General features: G+C 35.9%; 1 protein-coding gene across 2 annotated transcripts; it reads right to left on the reverse strand.

Annotated features, from left to right (window-relative positions):
* Positions 1–838: 838 nt before the first annotated feature.
* LOC110116660 lies at positions 839–12556 on the reverse strand. Of its 2 annotated transcripts, XM_020850338.2 has the most exons (11): positions 12101–12556; positions 11903–12023; positions 10932–11017; positions 9955–10129; positions 9706–9858; positions 9509–9609; positions 9007–9073; positions 5128–5355; positions 1869–2309; positions 1512–1584; positions 839–1226 (listed from the first exon to the last, which is right to left on the reverse strand). In XM_020850338.2, exons 1-11 carry the CDS (start codon positions 12478–12480, stop codon positions 982–984), a joined length of 2070 nt encoding a protein of 689 aa, XP_020705997.1. In that variant the 5' UTR covers positions 12481–12556; the 3' UTR covers positions 839–981. The 2 variants fall into 2 exon arrangements, with proteins under 2 accessions (XP_020705997.1, XP_020705996.1); XM_020850337.2 differs by having other exon boundaries at positions 9706–10129.
* Between the last annotated feature and the right edge of the window lie 1567 nt (positions 12557–14123).

A 14123-nucleotide genomic window follows, 5' to 3' on the forward strand; every position in this document is an offset into this window, starting at 1 on the left:
CTAAAAGACAAATAAAAAAATCACCAATCTTCAAATACAATGAGTAGAGAGAGACCATCATCGTAAATTTTTGCCAAAAGTCAAAGATGTAAGCCTTCTAATCACCGAAAGTAAAAAAAGTGATGGTAAGAATGGTCAAAGAACTCTTACACAATGAAATTATTGTGTAAATAATTGAAGATGTCTATAAGGGGTATATTGATTCCAAGTGAACTTTCGGATATATTTCTCTAAAATAATGAAATAGCGATTATACTTCTTCAACTTCATGAATTATGGAGCATCTTAAATCTCATTTGTTTTGCAAATGAAGATTTCTTTTTTCTACATGAATTTAAATAAGCAATATACTGTAAATATTAGTGTTAATTGTCGCCACTAAAGACAAAAGTAGAGAAAAAAAAATGTAAGAATATTTTAATTAAAATTTGGTCAAAATGAATTTAGAACTCTTAAATTAACTTTGAGATAAAAATATTATTTAATTGCTAGTTTTTTAACGTGTTATAAAACTAAAAAGTTCAAAACTCACCAAATTTCAATCAGACATCCTCAGCCATTTTTTTCTCCTTTAAAATGGTTAAAAAAACATGTTAACGACAACTGAGAAAATTATATCGAATATACTCTAAGATTAATGTTATATGTTAACCTGATATAATATTTTTTCAGAGCGAGTTGTTATTCCATTGATTTTAAGCTCTTATGACGCAATTATTGTGCGGATTAAAGCAAATATCCATATAAACCGAACTGATTGTTTTTGGACCACCCAAGAAAATATATTTTCCTCCTTTTTCCTGTGGAGAAAATTACACCAAAAGCTAGTAGAGACAGATTAAATTTTAACCAAAAAGATCAAAAGTTTACTTAGAAACATTGATATTATACATCAAAAAAATTCCAAAAAAATTATAAACAAGACAAGGAAAAAGATGGAGAAAGAACAAATGGGAAATTAGTTTAGGAGTCCGCCAGCTCCTACTCGACCCAGTTTATGTCTAAATTTTTAAGTTTCGTGAGCCATTTCTGTGTATCCTGCGAAATAATTGGCTTATGTGATGTCGTTCTTTGGTCCACGATCTCCTTAGAAGCTTTAGAATCCAGTTGGTTATCTCCATCACGATCCACCTTTCTTCTAGGGTGCCTAACCTCAAGAGACAAAAGGCGTGAGACTTCTTGCAAACCGCCCCATTTCTCCAGTGCTCGGGCAATGTCATAACGACCTATCAAAAGGAAGAAATCATATTTGAAAAAAAAAAAAAAGGTAAACAAAATCATTTACATCAATCGTCGAAGTTTTATTCATGAACAATACATATCTTTTCATGAATATTAAATAAAAAATTATATTGCATTCAAATAAATCGGCTTTTAAGATCATTCTGATCAAAATTTATTCAGTATATCCTCACCTAATTTTTTTCCAACCATGGGCAACATCCCAAACAATTTTAAAACTGTATTATCGTCATATCAATTTAAGAAAAGCATTAAAAAAAATTTCTCACCTGCACGCTCAAAAGATTTTCTACTGGGCATGTAGGTAGGATCCATTCCCCAATTTCGCTGGAATCGACATATCTGATGAGGAGAAACAAAGAGTTGAACAACGAAGAAAAAGCAAATGACTAGCACTAGATGAATTAAAAGTTATACACCAACTTTGAATCCTAGACTAACAAGACTACCACAAATTTGTTGTAGATAAGATTCGAACTCAGGATATGACAATTTACAAGATATTTATGAACAAAGCTAGATTAATGATAGAAGATGGAATAACACTTAATAACATACGAATAGACCGACTCCTTTTGAATAAAATAAGTTCAGCTTGCAGCACCACAGAGAAAGTTCTAAGTTACCTCTTCTTGCAGATTTTCAAGGCTATCCCAGTAGCCTTTAGGTTTCCTTTGTTTATACGCTAGGGAAAGGTTCATCAAACTCGCAATCTTCCTAAATCCACCCAACCGAGTGACTGCTTTCTCTATATCCACCCTTCCATGCAAGCGAAGCTGTTTCCTCATGGGCATGAAACCTTCTTGACCATATCTTGATATAAATCTAACAATTTCAGCTTTAAGGATATTTAAATCCTTCTGCAAGCCTGGAACCTTAGGCCTGTGCTTCAATACATTAGAAGAACTAACTCTAGAAATATTCTCTTTTAGCAAATTTTCAGTCATATACACATCGTCCTCAGCTGGGGACACTGCCTTATTTGGAGTATCGCTCATAACAGTTACTCTAGTTTCAACAAAATCACGTATAGCACATAAGTTTGATGGAAGATCTTCATAAACTACCTGAAATTAAAAACAAAAACAATTTGTAAAATCTTAAAGATGATGAGCAGAATCTGATCTTCATTTCAATAAACACACCTTGAAATGGAATCAGAAAAATTATTAAACATGGTACGCTTCTTAATAGTCAGTGGTTTAGCCAACAAACCAAATAGCCATCTGAGTATCAAACGAGTGCCATTTTGTGTAGGCGAAATATCTAAATATTCTGAAGAATTTTCTACAGATGGTATTGAAAACCACACCAAAGGCTCTTAAACTACTTCAAAGTTTTCAAGCGTTTCCTTCTCTTTTTTTGTACAAGGACCTTGTACTGTAGAAGGAGATACAGAAAATTTGTAGTTTTTGCCAAAATAAATCTTGAATTGTACTCACCTAATTTGACCCTGAGGGAGCGAGAAGAAAATCCATCCCACTGTCAACTGTTGGAGTAATGATTCCATCAGGTTACCGAATGCATTCGGAAACCAGTAACAAAACGCCACGTCACTAAAGTGCTCGGTATTGTGCTTGGTAGAGGCGCTCGGTACACTCGGTATGCTCGGTATTTTTACCGGACGCAATAAAAATTCCAACTGTTGGGCCTCCTCCTTATCGACCTCTTTGCTCAAAGAAGTCGTTGTGGTACCAGAAGCTCTTTGTTGGGACGGGCTAGCTCGCCCTTACTGAAATGTCATCTTCTTAGCTGACTGGCTACGAGAGCGACATGTTGCGAGAAAGCCTATTTCTCAAAACACTCGCCAATTCTCTTATCATAATGAGCAGAAAAAATAAACTATCTCAAGTGCAATCCCACGATTTATAGAGAAGTCTAGTATGTCGTGGCGTCACATCAACGACATCATTGTGAGGTCAACATGGTCCTCAAGATTCTCTATTTGTACATTATGTTGTCTCCTTTAATTTCATTAGATTTGTATTTATTTTTCTATTTGTACATTATGTTGTCTCCTTTAATTTCATTAGCTCTCCCTTTTCACCACTAGCCTGCCAAAAGGCCGAGTGAATCTAGGAACTAAATTTATACCCATAATCATCTTTTCAGGTGTTTTGACAGGTAACGACCAAGTCATGATGAGAGTATTCTCTCTCAAGGCCAAATCCCTCGAAGGACTTACTCAAGACCAATAGAAAGACTCGCCCAAGAAGAACGACGGGTGTCACTTACCCATAACTACCAAGGAGCTCACCCTACATCGAGAGACCAGGAAGTTCCTCACCAAGCAAACAGAACGCCACTCATCTCAACAGGTCCTACGAGCTCACCAAACTTTGCTACATCAAAGTGCCTATCCAGGGACTTTACACTCCATTCGTCTACCACCATCAGGATAAAAGACTCTTCATCCCCATAACTACCAAGGAGCTCACCCTACATTGAGAGACCAGGAAGTTCCTCACCAAGCAAACAGAACGCAACTCATCTCAATAGGTCCTATGAGCTCACCAAACTCTGCTACATCAAAGTGCCTATCCAGGGACTTTACACTCCATTCGGCTACCACCATCAGGATCAGAGATTCTTCATCCCCTTAAACACCTCTACTCACATTTCATAATAAGGAAACCTTAAGCTCCCTATGCCAGTCGCCGACCTAATTAGTTAATTCGTCAGCTTTGAATTCATCTCCTCTCAAGGCTCACCCACATATTCATCCTACACCTACTCGCTTCTCTTAAGATCACCCAAAGACAAACAACTCGCCAAATTGTTGACTTCGCCATCTTGCAGCCTATTAGGAAATGACACATGTCATAAATTAGTGCGTAACATTGCACAGGTATTCTGTATAGCCTGTATTTTTACTTTTCTCTGCATAGCCTCTCTTGTAGCACTCAAAATCCTAAAAATAAATGGTGACGAGGAACAATTTGGGATATTTCTTTTAGATCTTTTTTTCTTTATACTTTCTTTGGATCATTGGGCCCCCATGAGTCCCATCTTTTGAACTTTCTAATTGAGATAGTAGAGATCCAACTTACTTACTCTCCTCTCTACTCTCTACTCTCTTTTGTCTCCATTCTCACCAACATGTTCTAAGCTCATCACGCAGAACTGCTAGTAAAATCAGGTATCATCCATCGAATAAACTTAGATTCAAAGATAAAACTTTCATAATGCATACTTGAAGCTAAACCTCTTTAAAGCAGTAGAAAAACAAAATAGCCCTAAAAAGTCACAGATATAGTAGGAATTGTTATAATTGTTTCTTATAATATATTGATCACTAATTCAAAACAAGCTTAATTGGATTAGCAGACACAAAGTAGCTCATGTTTCCTGGTTGCTTTTCCAATTTTCATATCACATACATAGTAGGAATTATGGTAGCGGTTTTTTACAAAAAGATTGATCACTAACTCTAAACAGGCTCAAGTGTATTAGGAGACACAAAGAAGCTCATGTTTCTTGGTTGCCTTCCCAATTTCCATATCACGGAAAGCGCCATTTCTTTTCATCTTGTGTCTTTGACAACCCTAGTTGGGGAGCAGCCGACACAATATTTGTGTGGCAGTTTATGTTGACAGGTTTTATGTTAACTACAGCAAGCATGTGCAGCTCAAAGGGTTTGAAGCCAGTTTTCCTGCACTAGTTCGAAGGCATCGTCGGGTTATTATAATATTAGTAAATAAAAACATTTTATTAAGTGAACTTTTTCATCTATTCCCTTGTAGAAAACATTCATCAAGTCAACCTTCAATTTTCAGAGGACTTAAAATGCGATTGAGCACATGCTTTTCTATCTTATTCATATTAGTACGCACACAGTTAACCCACGTATTAACTGGTTGCGATATAAGTACAATGAACAATTACCGCTTCCACAATTGCCTCTGACAGAAAAGTATCATTGTACATTGTTGACTCTACACTGTATTTGAGCAAAGTGTGCTGATCCCCAAGTTGTTCCAATATCCATTTTCCTTGGAATAAATCAAAATCTCCTTCAACCTGCTCAAACTTGATCTCCTCCTCATGCTTTTCATGCAAATCCAAAACAACGCGTGCATGGAGGACCATATAGAGTAGACCTTTGCAACCTTCCTGGAAAAGAACACATACAAAATTAATTCGATTGTTAAATACCTGATGTAAAATTGGGAAAAAAGAAATAAAATATGCCACTGTTTTAAGAAGAATCTATGAAGCAACAAAAGCCACAATTCTAATAAGAATGATCCCCAGTTCTTTCCTAAAACAAAAGAGAACAGACAATTTCTTACATAACATTAAAATATTGCCTCTTTACAAACTAGCATTTAACTATCTCAATTTACAAAAATATCACTCAAATCAAATCTTAAACATTAAAATAAAACTCAACACATATTTTTGCATTCACTCAAATCCCAACAGTTAGATCATAATATGCATAAATATATGAATTTGATAATTCATTTTTAAAACTTGAGTTCGACTTTTGCAAACAAGAATTTCGGTGGCATGTGCATAAATCTCCCAAGAAAGAAATTATCGCATCATGATGGATAGCTTAAGATTAGGGGCTCTCTATGCAACAAAAATGATGCAGTGTACATAGAACACATCAAGGAACTTAGGACTCACATGCAAAAACTTGTTATTTCTAGATGCAGATCAATAATATAAAAATTAAAATGCAAATGCAATGCAATGATCAAATAAATTTGAAGAAATCAATGAGAAGTTTAAGACATGCTAAATCAATGAGTAATTGCAATTTATCCACCACAAATAAACACCAATTACATTAACTTTGAACAAAATCACGAAAACTAATAATTCAATAATAAGATATATACAAGATATTGAAGGCTCCAACACAATCAAATGAAGGATGAATTGGAATATAAAAAATTTCATGATAAAATAATAGAAAATGATGTATAAATCAAAATAAAATTTTTATTTGGTTCCACCCAACTAGGACGATATCCACAACCACGTATCAACATACCTGGGATTCCATTAGCACAATCACTCATTCACCCTCAAACTGAGGGAGGAATCACTTCACCACTTCTTACTTCTCAGGATAATAGTATCCTCTTCTTGATTATTGATAATGTCATCCCTCTAAACCTCAACCGAAAGACTTAGCAAAAAATAGATGAAAACAAAAATTATCACTTCTAAAACATTGAAGCACGATTTTTACTTTAAAATTTGAAACTGAAGTTCTTCATTTGATTTGAACGAAGACAATATTATAATGAAGAATTTTCTTGTAATCTCTACTCTCTTTAGGTTTAAAATCATAAGAAATATATTTCAGAGCTCCTTAAATATCAGGCATCATAATGTAGCTAAAATTAGATTTTTGAAGTTGGAAATCATTAATGAAGAATAGCTCAGCAATATAATCATTATCGTACTGAATTAGCATAGCTGAAACTTGCTAAACACTTAACACTGAGTTGTTAAGTTGGCGATGTCCCACTAAGAGTTAGCGCTGCATTGCTAACCTACTTCAAGAAATTTCTCTATGCTAGAGGCCGCTTTATGAGAGTCCACAAAACTATTAAGGCAGTCTACTAACTTTGTGGTGACCTGTTAATAGATTAATGGTGATTCACAAAGCTTAAAAATAGAATTTATTAATGTTGAAAATTTGCGGAGTAAACCATTTTGCAAAATAGATTATTGAATGTGTCCTAAACATGACAGAGTACTTTAAAATTATATGTAATTATTTAAAAATATATAATTTTTTTATTTTCAAAATTATTAGGCTAAGGTTTAGATTTTAAAGCTTGAGCATGAGTGGTTGGTTGAGGTTCAATGTCAGCTACATATGAAAATAGAAAAATAGCCTAATTCTATAACTCATCTCATATGTACATAATCGCCTGTTAGCTTTATTACTGAAGAATGCCTCTGACTACTTTTTGATGAAAGCGTTTCTCTAGAGGCCACGGAATAAACTCTCTCTAAGAAGCAACTTAGTATAAGAAGAGTACTCAAATCTTTTTTCCTCCTACACCCATACTTGTCAAAGACAAATGGTGCACCATGGCGCAAAGTTCCCTATGGAGCCATGACACATAGCGCATGATGCGGCGCGCGGCATTTTAAACATGGTGCACAATATAAAATAATTAAAATATATAAATTTATTATTATAAAAAATATTAAATAGCAAACAATAAGTTGATTATAGCAAAAAAGCACAAATATCTTGTTAAATAGTAAAAAAGACATTTTTAAATCCTACAAAAACTTACACAATAGATTTGAGTAGGATTTAAACATAATTTAGCCTAAAGCCCGCCAAATAGCAAAAATGATAGCGTTAAATCCTAACAAAAAGTTAAATCCTTTAATTTTTTTATATCTTATTAATTTGATGTTTAATTAATTAATAATTAATTGTGATATCAATATATAAACCTAAAAAAGTTGAATTATAATATATAATTTAAAATTTATAACATGGTAACCAAATAACGCACACCATTTGTGCCTTGTGCCATTGCCCATGCATGGCGCAAATAGCGCGTGCTATTTTGATCAGTCGCACAGCGCCAAGAAAATGCACTGTATGTGTGCCGCGCTGCTTGGTGCTCCATTTTGCACCATTGACATGTCTGCCAACAACATCCTTTATATAGATAAGGTACATTATTACAATTATAATGGTAAGGTGGCAAATTTGGCACCTTAATTGATATAGAATTATAGATAATCATGACGCTCTTTTGTGAAAGTATGAAGAGGTAATGCTAAAATCATGGGCAGTTGGTGCTATGTTGTCATCATTACTACACAATTAATAATCTTTTTGGCTTTAAAATTGCTCCTCTCTAAAGTTTTTCAAAGATGCTCCTCTTGAAACTTGGCTCTGAGTTTTGGGGCATGATCCCAAGACCCTTCCTAAGTTTCCACTTGGGCTTGACTCCTATCAACATCAATGCTCTTGGCTTGGTGTCCTTGGCAACATCTAAATTTCTCTCAAGAGCTCTCTTCCAAAATTATCTCAGCTTGCCCCATGCGATGAGTGACTCAAGTCTACTAACATCCAAATCAAGAGTCCGCATAACTTTTTTTTTAGATGCTTATGATAAATTCTTAACTTCTGTACCAATATAAATTAGTTGTTGCAAGTGTTCAAATTGCATTGCACACACATGTGAGTAGTGAGTGATGAGAAGAATAGGTTCTATAACCAATACAAAGCACATTCATGATTGGCATCACGATATTATGAGCTTCAACATTTTCTGTGATAGTAACACTAACACCTTTGATATTTTCAATGCGGTTCATACAGCAATATGTGCAAATTAATTATTGCAACTATTTTTTTGATTTCACACAAATTTCTTAGAGATAGCAGTTGGTCATCATAAGAAAATGAAACTGAACCTATACTAATCTTTTATCTTAAGAAACCAAAATAAATAAATAAATAAAAGCAACGGCCATCATGTCACAGGATTAGGGGGCGTCAATTCACATGAAAAATATTCCACTATCTTTTGGCTACCAGAATATCAATTGAAGATCCAACATGGGAAAAGGGGATAACCCGTATCACAAAATAATAAGGTTGAACATGCAAGGTATAAAGGGGAGTTTGGCATGCTTCTCATAAACGAGGCTCCAAGAATGGAGTCATATATATTGATAAGATCATAGATCGGCCATAATAGAGGCTACACAAAAGGCACGTCATCATTATTGTAACATATCAAATTTCAATAAAATTTGATTTACCTGAAGAATGCGAACTTTGCTATTATCGCGGAGCAGAATCTTACTGATAGCTAAATTTGGAACAATCCTGAAGGATATAGTAATGCATTATAAGTACATACTGCTTTGCATGCATATAATGAAATTATAATAATCCTGAAGGCCTTAACCTTTGCAAGCATTGTAAATAAACATATATGTGGCATAGGTTTTAAGTCTGTAGCATCTATAATCACTTAAATCTTTCAAGGATGTTCCTTTACTGTGTATAAATTGAATGGAACAAGAAATTCAACAATAATTTTTGTTTTCATGAGAAATTAGAAGAAAGTTTACATTCTAAGCTACCTCCACCTAGAGAATACTTTTGACATTTTAACTAAAACAAAAGGAAATCAGTCAAAAAGAGAAGAAGAGATCTCCATGGGGTTCTTTAGTTGGGGTGGCTATCACAATTGACGGTTGATAATCAAATATTACAAAAGAAAACTAGCAATTTGGAAAAGAACATAGCGTTGCATACTCTGGTAGTGTCTCATAGGCAGTTAAAACGTTCCAAACTTCATGAACTGGTGCCTTGACAGTAATGCTAGCAACCACACAACGATGAGAACCACCATTTTCCTTCAGCATAAGTAGCTAATCAGATAAATTCAAAAAACCAAGCTTTTCCTGCTGAAATTTATTTCATCAGTTGAGAATGCATATTACAAACCTTACCAATAGGCCATCAAATCTACGCAGATGGACTTCATCTGCCATGCATGACCTACTATCTAATCTACAGACTTTTCCAAACACACCACATTTGCTGTTGAAATCATTATTCCTTGAAGAACGAACAGAAACAAAGGCATGGCCCGCATAAGTTTCCTTCAGCATTTCCGAAGGCATGATATCAGTCTCCCATAGATCACCAGAAAAATTCATGGTTCGTGAAGGAATGGTAGGTGGGAGGCTTGAACTTACACCATTTTCTTGCAAAGGAGAAATTTGGCCATCCTCAATACATTTTTCAGCCCTGCAGGCCACGGACCGAAGGTTAACTGGAAGATCAGACCTGATAATTCTCTCAAGAAATATGGCCGGTAAGTTAAATCTTGGGATCACACTAACTTCATATGTCAAAATTGTTGTTGATGACCTGTGAGTAAAATGATACCAATATAAGCTTTGGCACATGATAGGAACAAAAGGGAAAATTTATTATTGTAGTAAAACTTTGTAAAATAGTTAATAATTAGTGAAAAATATAGCTCATAATGTAGTGGCTCAATGTAAAACCAGCCAGGTTAAAAGATGCTAATAAAATCTAAACTAAAATTTAAAACTATAATGCAGCTGCCATGCATGTCAACTCATTAAGTTTTAAAAAAATAGAGCACCTTAAATTCAAATTTATGTTAAAGCCCGGAAGTGGTCACCAAGAAAAGAAATGAGAGAAAAAAAAAAGACCGAGAATAAAGATTAAGGTGTCAGCTCAAACAATTTGTAATCATGTATTATTTGATTTTTACTTCAACGCAACTTCGAGAGTTTTCTCCCTAGCCAAGGTAACACCATGTAAAAAGGGCCTTCCATGGAAATTGGAAGACTGATTCACATAAATATCAATTAATGATCAATTATGAATTTCAAACATACATTCAAGCCCGCCCATCTTTCTATTTAGTAGACATCTGCAAAGAGGTTACTATGGGAGCTGCAAAAATGACTTTATAATCTTTAATGAATAAGACAGAAAATTGCACAGAATCTACTAAATATTACATCTGGTCTAAATAAGCTGATTGGAATTTTCACCCAGTTCAAATTTCATAAAGGAGAATGTTGTGTAGAAATAGTAGTTATCTATTAACTAGGAGGAAAGTTAATCTCAGCACTGTTTACAAAGCAAATACTTAAAATCAATAAATCTTGAACAGCAGGTACCTCCTGACTCCTACCTTGGGCCAGTTTTGATAGACCATTTCCCTTCAAATTTCATAAAATCTCCGTCAACCATAGTGAATTGTAGCTCCCTTCCATTATCCTGAGGGCAGGATTTCACTTAAGATTGAATACCTACTTTTATAAATACAATAACAAGGCTAAAAGTAAGAAAATACAACAGAAAAAGATTAGGTCAGCTGTATCAGGAATAAAACTAGCCGAAAACCTTTTTTTTTTAAACAATGTCTGCTAATATGTATGCATCCTTACCCGTCTACCAACAACAATAAACCAATATAACATATTAAACATTAAACAGTCACTTTGATATACAAGCCTACAATGTTCATGTTAGCTACAGCTTCTCCATGCAAAACAGTAAGGGGCTGTTTGGTAGCAGGATTTAAGCCGGATTTGAGGCCGATTTGAGCGAAATCCAGCCAAACGGCCTAAAATGCAAAACCAAATCTCACGGCAAGTGAAATCCGGGATAGACGGAAAATTCCGCCGATTCGAGCGAAATCCGGGATTTCGGAAATCCTGTATTTTGCGGGATTTACGAAATCCAGGCGCGAGTAAGAGTCCCTTGGATAAATCCTGCTTTATAGCCAAACAGTCACACAGGATTTAATTGGATTTATCATAAATGTTACCAAACAGTTTTCAGGATTTAACCCCTCAGGATTTCGTAAATCCGGGATTTGTAGGATTTACGAAATCCTACTTAAATGAAATCCTACATTCAACCAAACAGCCCCTAAAAATGAAGTAAGAAAAATAGCTCGGATTATTGCAGGATAAAAGGCTCAAAGAAGAATCTACTAATTAATAACCAGAGATGCAGTTTTGTGTCAACAAATTAAGTGATTTATTTATTTATTTTTCCCCAGAAAATATTTGAAATTGGCTTACCTTTCTTTTTCAACCATACATCACAAAAGAAAAATATAATGTCAAGAATGTATTTTACAATACGGGAACATACCAATTTAGTGAACTCCTGAAGATCCAAGACCACTCTAGCCTCAATGTGCCAGTACAAAGCCCTTTGCAGGCCTCTCTGCTCCAGCCATATTCTGCCTGGATGCGGGCAGGGAATTCTTCCACTACACGCGAAGGGGACAAAATAAAAACCAAATGTTAACGCTTCTAAACTGGCCCCGTAAAAAACATGTAGCCCTACCTATAGATGAGATTTGGGATGAAATCGGCAAGCCGCTCATAATCAGTGAGCACCGTCCACACCGTGTCCACATCGGCATGGACGAGAACTTTAGCCCTAATCCGACGTTCTCTCCATGAGACTACATCCACCTCGTAGTGGACCGGGCGCTCCTCTTCCTCGTCCTTGTCGTGCTCCGTCCTCTTCGCGTGGGACTGAAGCCTCCATTGCAGCTGCTGATTGGATTGAGGGGATCCTCCGCTGACGGAGGCGGAAAAGAGCACCCTAGGGCAGGTGGAGAGAGTCCATGAAGGTGACGGTAAGATCCCCGGAGCTTTTTGTGGGCGGAGGTGAGGAGAGAGGAGGCGGCAGGATGGATTTGGAGAGCCACAGGCTCTCATAGGAAGGAGTAAGAATGGAGAGCGAGAGTCATTTGGAAAAGGGTATAAAAATTAACTCCGCTATTCTTCCTAAATTTTTTTTTTGGGAAATTTTGGGGCATAAGCCCTTATATTAAATCAAAAGAGATTACAAGTGTAATGGGAATAAAAGCAAGTAAACCTTGCATAAGCAAAAACACAAAAACTTATGCAAAGTCCGAAAAAACCTCAACTATACCACCCAATTACAATTAGAGATAAATTAAGGAAGACAAAAAAGAGGCAGCAGGTCCAAAAGAAGTCCAGGATATCAAAAATCACAAGCCAGTAACATTGAGGAGCCATCATCAAACGAGCAACCAAAATAGTAGGAGCCATCCAGCCAAAATTCACTGCACCAGAAAGAAGAGAGCAGCAGAAACAGAGCAAAAACTGCAGCCAGTAAGAATAAATAAGTAACCGAATCCAAGCTCCTGAGAAAAGTTAACCAGGACTCAGAAAATTCAACAGAGGAACGGACAGAACCCCCGGTTGCCAGCAGGCCATCCAAGGGGGAGAGAGCAAGCGACATGAAGAGGAGCATCATCATTGTCCTGGCTAACAACATCCTTCCAGCAACAGGCGACAAGCACCAGATACGCTCGCTAGTAATTTCCAAAATTTTCCAGCAATGCAGCCGAATTGTTCCATTTTGAGACTTTCTCAATAACCACATTTTTAACATAATATTGAAGGGAGGATGTGCATCGAAAATCATGCCCAAATCTTCTAAAATTCCTTTCTCTCCAAGAATGATAAATGATACAACAGATTGATAACATATTGAAATCCATTTTGAGGGGGGAAAGAAGATTCTCAGATTCCAGCCATTGAAAAAGTTGCATAATAGTGGGTCTAAACAGAAAATTTCTTATTGCAGGAATAATGGCATTCAAAACCAAAAAAGTGTATTGACACTCAAAGAAAAGGTGATTGACACTTTCAGGGGCCGAAAAGCAGAAAGAACAAGTCTCTTGCACATGAATATTCCTTAATCTTAAAGCATCCTGCGTTTTCAAACCTCCCACAAGAGCGAGCCAAACATAAACTGAGTTTTTAAGGATGTTCTTTTTGTGCCAAACAAATTTATACCAACAACAATCAGACAGGTTGCTGTAGTATTCATCAAGAAAGTCTCTGAATTTAGCCTTTTTACAATCTTTCCAGAACAAACAGGCAAAAGAAGAGTCATTTATCTCAAAACTGCAGACGGCAGTTTTTAAAGCCATAGAAATGTTATCAGGCAAAAACCAACAGGAGCCAGAAATATAATTCCTCAGTAGCGGCATAGAAAAACAATCCAAAGATGCATCTCCCACAAATTCCATAAGAGTCCGGTTATTGCACCAATGATCCCAAAGCAAGGAAATGGGAGCATTAGGTGTAATAACAAATCTAAAATGAGGTTTCACAACAGCAGCCGTTTTACAAACAGCAATCCAAAATTTGCTAGCTTTAGGTGTATACGAGCGCCAAGGAGAGACATAATGCTCAGTTAACCAAGAAGACAATGGTGAAGGGCAGTTATACATGCGGTAAATAACCGAGCAGTTAAAAGAAAAGATAAGAGAGCTAAGAGATGGAATACCCAAGCCCCCTTTTTGATTAGGCATGCAAACCTTGTC

Source organism: Dendrobium catenatum, unplaced genomic scaffold, assembly GCF_001605985.2.
Source record: "Dendrobium catenatum unplaced genomic scaffold, ASM160598v2 fragScaff_scaffold_793, whole genome shotgun sequence".
Lineage (NCBI taxonomy): Eukaryota > Viridiplantae > Streptophyta > Magnoliopsida > Asparagales > Orchidaceae > Dendrobium > Dendrobium catenatum.

Bases quoted from the DNA above. Each gene is read 5' to 3' on its own strand.
- LOC110116660 (XM_020850337.2), bottom strand. From the start codon at position 12,480: ATGAGAGCCTGTGGCTCTCCAAATCCATCCTGCCGCCTCCTCTCTCCT. The intron at 12,024-12,100 runs GTAGGGCTACAT...CTTCGCGTGTAG, and splicing joins ATCCCAAATCTCATCTATAG to TGGAAGAATTCCCTGCCCGC. The intron at 2,310-5,127 runs GTAATTGTTCAT...TTTTAATTTCAG, and splicing joins CAGAGGCAATTGTGGAAGCG to GTAGTTTATGAAGATCTTCC.